Here is a 5219-nt window from a genome sequence, read left to right as displayed (position 1 = left end):
AAATTTCTGATGAATTTATGGTTGGAAACACTCACAAAAAAAAGGCATTGTCTTAGAAAAGATTTCACTCAAGAAACTCGATCACATATTATGTGATGTAAGATTGGATCTCCATTTCCACACAAGCAAACACCTTTGTCCAGGTGTTTCTCAACTGTAATTCTTGATCCGACTCTTTTTAAGTAGTCTGGGTATTGAGTCCCACAGTGACGCTCTTCACTGGGTCCTTTTCGTCAGAGAGAGTTCAACTGGTTTCAGGGATCTCCTTCGGCGGCACGTTGTCCGGCCCGTAGTGTGCTTTGGACGTGGAGGGGACGTTGATGTTTGGGTCTCCATTGTCGGCCGTGTCGATCTGGTTGCTCTTGCCCAGGCTCTTGATGATGTTCAGGTTGGTGCGGGCTGTTTCCATGAAGCTGTTCTCCAGCAGCCAGCCGTCCGACTCGGAATTGGGATCCCCCTGCCTCAGCACGTTTTCCAGGGAGGTCTGAAGGTAACGGACTCCTGTCAACACGGACAGCTGAAAGAAGACAGACACAGACCTTTATTACAGGATCAAACTGAAACTTGAACAACCATGGCTCTCAGTAGAGAGCATAAACTTCTGCCAAGGCCCAACAGTCCCCTAAGCTTCAATCAGGTCAAACCAAATTTCACACTCGAAGATATTAACCCTTTGATACACAAGCTATGCAAACCCCTTCTAAGGCACAACATGGGTCAAAAATGACCCGTATTGACCTACAATGTTATTTCATGCAAGGCTGAGTGTTTCTTTGCTACATTTTTGGAAATCAATTTGTTTCGTCATTTAATATTCAAAGTATTCATTATATATCTTTGTTTTGATTACCACAAATCATTATTTTAATTTTATCTTTCTCAATTTATGAACTAAAATATTTTTTGTATTTTTACATCAAGTTTACACACATGGGTCAAAAATGACCCAGGTATGCAAGTGTGATAAAAAAAAAGACATACTGTAATAATGACTTTGTTAAAAAAAAATATTTTAGCAATGATTTGGACCAAAGAATTACACATTTAATATTTGAAATGTTTATTTGTCACTTTGACTCACTTACACATAACATGCACCATACAACCGATAAAACTGATGTTGAACTGTAGTGAACTGTGGTGAATGTATAAAATGAATGAATAAAAGAAAAGACAACTGATTAAACAAACTAATATGGATACAGTGCAAATTGCCATCTCAGTGCATACATGCCTCACAAATGACTATCACATGTTTGTGCTCTTTGCACACAGGGCTGGAGCACTTGGAATCCCAGCTGCTGGCTTTTCGGTCTTTGGCAGCTGGGAAGATCTTGCACCTCTTCCTCTTCACTTGGCCCTCCTGTCTGATGTCCTCCTGTGACTGGGTGGTGGCAGTGTTTATTTTTCTTAACCCACATCTTCCCATTGCCTCTGTTATATGCATACAAACCTATGACATTAAAAAGAGGCATAAAAACTGTCAACTTTTCTGCCGTTAAAAAGCGGCATGAAAACGGTCAACTTTTCTGCTGTTAAAAAGCGGCATGAAAACGGTCAACTTTTCTGCCCTTAAAAAGCGGCATGAAAACGGTCAACTTTTCTGCCGCTAAAAAGCGGCATGAAAACGGTCAACTTTTCTGCCGTTAAAAAGCGGCATGAAAACTGTCAACTTTTCTGCCGTTAAAAAGCGGCATGAAAACGGTCAACTTTTCTGCCGTTAAAAAGCGGCATGAAAACTGTCAACTTTTCTGCCGCTAAAAAGCGGCATGAAAACGGTCAACTTTTCTGCCCTTAAAAAGCGGCATGAAAACGGTCAACTTTTCTGCCCTTAAAAAGCGGCATGAAAACGGTCAACTTTTCTGCCTTTAAAAAGCGGCATGAAAACGGTCAACTTTTCTGCCTTTAAAAAGCGGCATGAAAACGGTCAACTTTTCTGCCTTTAAAAAGCGGCATGAAAACGGTCAACTTTTCTGCCTTTAAAAAGCGGCATGAAAACGGTCAACTTTTCTGCCTTTAAAAAGCGGCATGAAAACGGTCAACTTTTCTGCCCTTAAAAAGCGGCATGAAAACGGTCAACTTTTCTGCCTTTAAAAAGCGGCATGAAAACGGTCAACTTTTCTGCCTTTAAAAAGCGGCATGAAAACGGTCAACTTTTCTGCCTTTAAAAAGCGGCATGAAAACGGTCAACTTTTCTGCCCTTAAAAAGCGGCATGAAAACGGTCAACTTTTCTGCCGCTAAAAAGCGGCATGAAAACTGTCAACTTTTCTGCTGTTAAAAAGCGGCATGAGAACGGTCAACTTTTCTGCCGTTAAAAAGCGGCATGAAAACGGTCAACTTTTCTGCCGTAAAAAAAAAGGGGTCATCAAAAACAAGATATTTTAATGAGTACTTTGTTATATTAAATTATTAAATAAATAGATTTTAAAAGATATAGCAAAGAAGCACAGCCATGCATGAAATAACATGTGAAATGAATAAGTTGTAATGTAATAATGTTGTGCCTTAGAAGGGTAATGATACAAAAATGATTTTTATTAAAGTAAAAAAGGACAAATGAAAATAAGAATTTGTGATCATCAAAAACAAGTTAATTGATGAATTCCTGGAATTCTGAATGATGAAATAAATTTACTGCAAAGATATTTACAATTAAAACTCCATCGTGTCACTTTTGACCCATGTTATGTATCAAAGGGTTAATCCTCTTAACATTTCCTGGCATATGTCCGAACCCTCAACCAAGTTTTGCGGAAATGTATTCAGGTGTTTAGCGTATCCTGCGAACAACCAACCTGCCAATCGACCAAACAACCAACCAACAATCAACCAAACAACCAACTAGCTAACCAATCAACCAACTGACAGACTGACTGACCAATCGAACAACAAAGTCAATGCACGGACGACTGACCAACCAATCAATTGTCCGACAGACCATCTGGTCAACCAACATCTGGCTTACCCACAATTGAACTTGACCACCAGCAGTTCAGCTCTCTCTGGAACCACAAAACACGGCATATGACTTTTTTTTCCTAACCTCTAGGAAGGAGTGGAGTTCCCTTTTAATTTCACCCATTACGACCTTCTGTTGGCAGCAGCTTGTGTCTCCTCACCTCAAACAGCCAGGTGATGAGGACCGCGAGGCCGATGGACTGCATGATGTAGTTGTAGTGCTCCAGCAGCGCCTGCCGACACCCTTTCAGCCACAGGTTCAGCTCCTCCGTTTGGTGCTCGTAGTTGAAGTGGGCAGAGTTGTTGGAGATTTGCTGCTGGATGCAGGGCCGCGGGGAGTTGACGTTGCAGCAGCTGAAGGGGACTCCGTTCATCAGGTACCTCCCCTCCACGTTGCTCCTCAATCGGCTGGACAGCGGGGAAAAGATGCAAAGGTTAAAGGTTGTTGATGTTGATGGATTAACAGTGTGTGAAATGGCAGATCTCTACAATCTGTGGGATTGTTTGGGACTGTGTACATATTATTAGTGACGGAGGAGTTGTTATGAAATATGTACGGGCATGTTTTGGTCAGTATAGGAAGTCTGACTTCCCCAGGAGAACAGGGAAGGATGAGTTAACTTTCTCTCCCTTAATTTGATATATTAGCCTTGTTAGACAAAAAAAAAAAGATTAAATGTTCTCAGTGGTTCATAAAATGTTTTAAAAAACGTTTCAAACAACCCTGTCACATACGTAATGGATACAATTTCCAAGCGGGTTCTCTTACGTTTAAATAAGACCACAGTTTTACTTGGAAGCATTTTTGAAGGTTTGCGTGGTGTCTGGCACTCGTCAGCCTCTTCTAAACTTATCTGGTGAAAGTTAATTACAGTAATTAATGCGTTTATTCTTTAATCAGCCCACCAGGCTGCCAGTCTGACCAAGAGCTGAGTGGTGCCAAAAGAGGACAGTCTGCTGGGAGACTTCCAAAAGCTGGAACAACGAGAGAAGCTGGCAGAAAGTTACGCCTCCGAGAGGATCCACCCAGAGTCGTGAAAAGGATGTTGACTTCAACACTGACTGCTTTGGGGTTCAGGGTCGACAAAGTCTTCTTATAGTTATTACCTCTGCCAAACAAACCTTGCCTGTTTGTCAATAAGCAGGATTACACAAAAACTACTGGACAGATGATCACACAACTTGGCGGAAGGATGTGGGTCAGGGCTGGTGTCTGGGGTAGATCCAGGAAAACAATTTTTTTTATTTATTTTAACATTATGGTTTTTGACATTTTCACAGATTTGTATTTAAAAATCTATGAGCATGTGCAACTTGGTGCAGCATTTTATTGAATTTAAGGGGACTGGTGGGCCTTGGTGGAGGTTTGAGTGCCATTGTAGTTAAAGATGAAATATACATTATTTTTTTTGGAACTTACTCCACCACCTCTTTCTGAGACATGTCCAGGTATCGGCTGCTGATCCACTGGATTCCGAACCAGTCTTTGTAGCCGTTGTTTCCACAGCAGCGGAACTCTATCTGCAGGATGTCCACAGTGCGCTTCAGGAAACATCGTCCCGGCGTGTCTGTGTCCTTGTAGAACTTCATGGCCTCGGCCAGCCCCAGGTCCAGAGACTCCTCCAGCTCCCCACGCATGCTGTAACACATCAGCGCCCCCACCAGCACACAGAAGGTGAAGAAGAAGGTGCAGATGATGTAGGGCAGCATGATCAGCTTCCAGCGCAGGAACTTGGTGGTGTCCACGCAGTCGTAGCAGATCTTCCCACCCAGGAAGTTGATGGCACAAGCAATGAAGCCCACGGCTATGAGCATGTTGGGCACGTACTGGATGTCCCTCTCGGCCATCAGCTCTGCTCGCTTGTTGATCTCCACCTTGAGGAAGAGCCCCAGACTGAACAGGATAGCCCCTGTCAACACTGAGATCCAGTTAAGGATCCACAGCACCTGGGCCAACTTATCCCGCTTGGTCTTGGTGAACTTCACCCTCAAGACCGCCATGGTGTCTTATCCTCTCTCAGTTTTTCCTTCTAAGTCCAGGGAGGGGGATTAAAGGTGGGACACAGGTAGATCAGGATGGAGGAACAGGTTATCCTCCAGGGGGTGCTGGGAACCAGTGGGAGGGGGGTTGGTTGTACAGTTCTCTGAAGGTCCTCCTATAAGCAGCTTAGCTTGGCTGTCATGATCGATATCATGTGCACGCTGCATTATTGTTCTATTGTAGGCGTGGACAGATCTGTGACACTACAGTGGAGAGAGT

The 5219-nt window shown here is 43.1% G+C and overlaps 1 protein-coding gene across 1 annotated transcript; it reads right to left on the bottom strand.

Moving 5' to 3' along the window:
• Positions 1-244: 244 nt before the first annotated feature.
• LOC133015973 (photoreceptor outer segment membrane glycoprotein 2-like) lies at positions 245-4960 on the bottom strand. Its single transcript, XM_061083274.1, has 3 exons — positions 4380-4960; positions 3121-3367; positions 245-517 (listed from the first exon to the last, which is right to left on the bottom strand). The coding sequence occupies exons 1-3, from the start codon at positions 4958-4960 to the stop codon at positions 245-247; spliced, it is 1101 nt and encodes a 366-aa protein (XP_060939257.1).
• Between the last annotated feature and the right edge of the window lie 259 nt (positions 4961-5219).

The sequence above is a fragment of the Limanda limanda genome, chromosome 12, assembly GCF_963576545.1.
Source record: "Limanda limanda chromosome 12, fLimLim1.1, whole genome shotgun sequence".
In the NCBI taxonomy this organism is placed as follows: domain Eukaryota; kingdom Metazoa; phylum Chordata; class Actinopteri; order Pleuronectiformes; family Pleuronectidae; genus Limanda; species Limanda limanda.
Note: the sequence above shows the minus strand (reverse complement) of the source record. Positions and strands in the feature narration are given on the sequence as shown.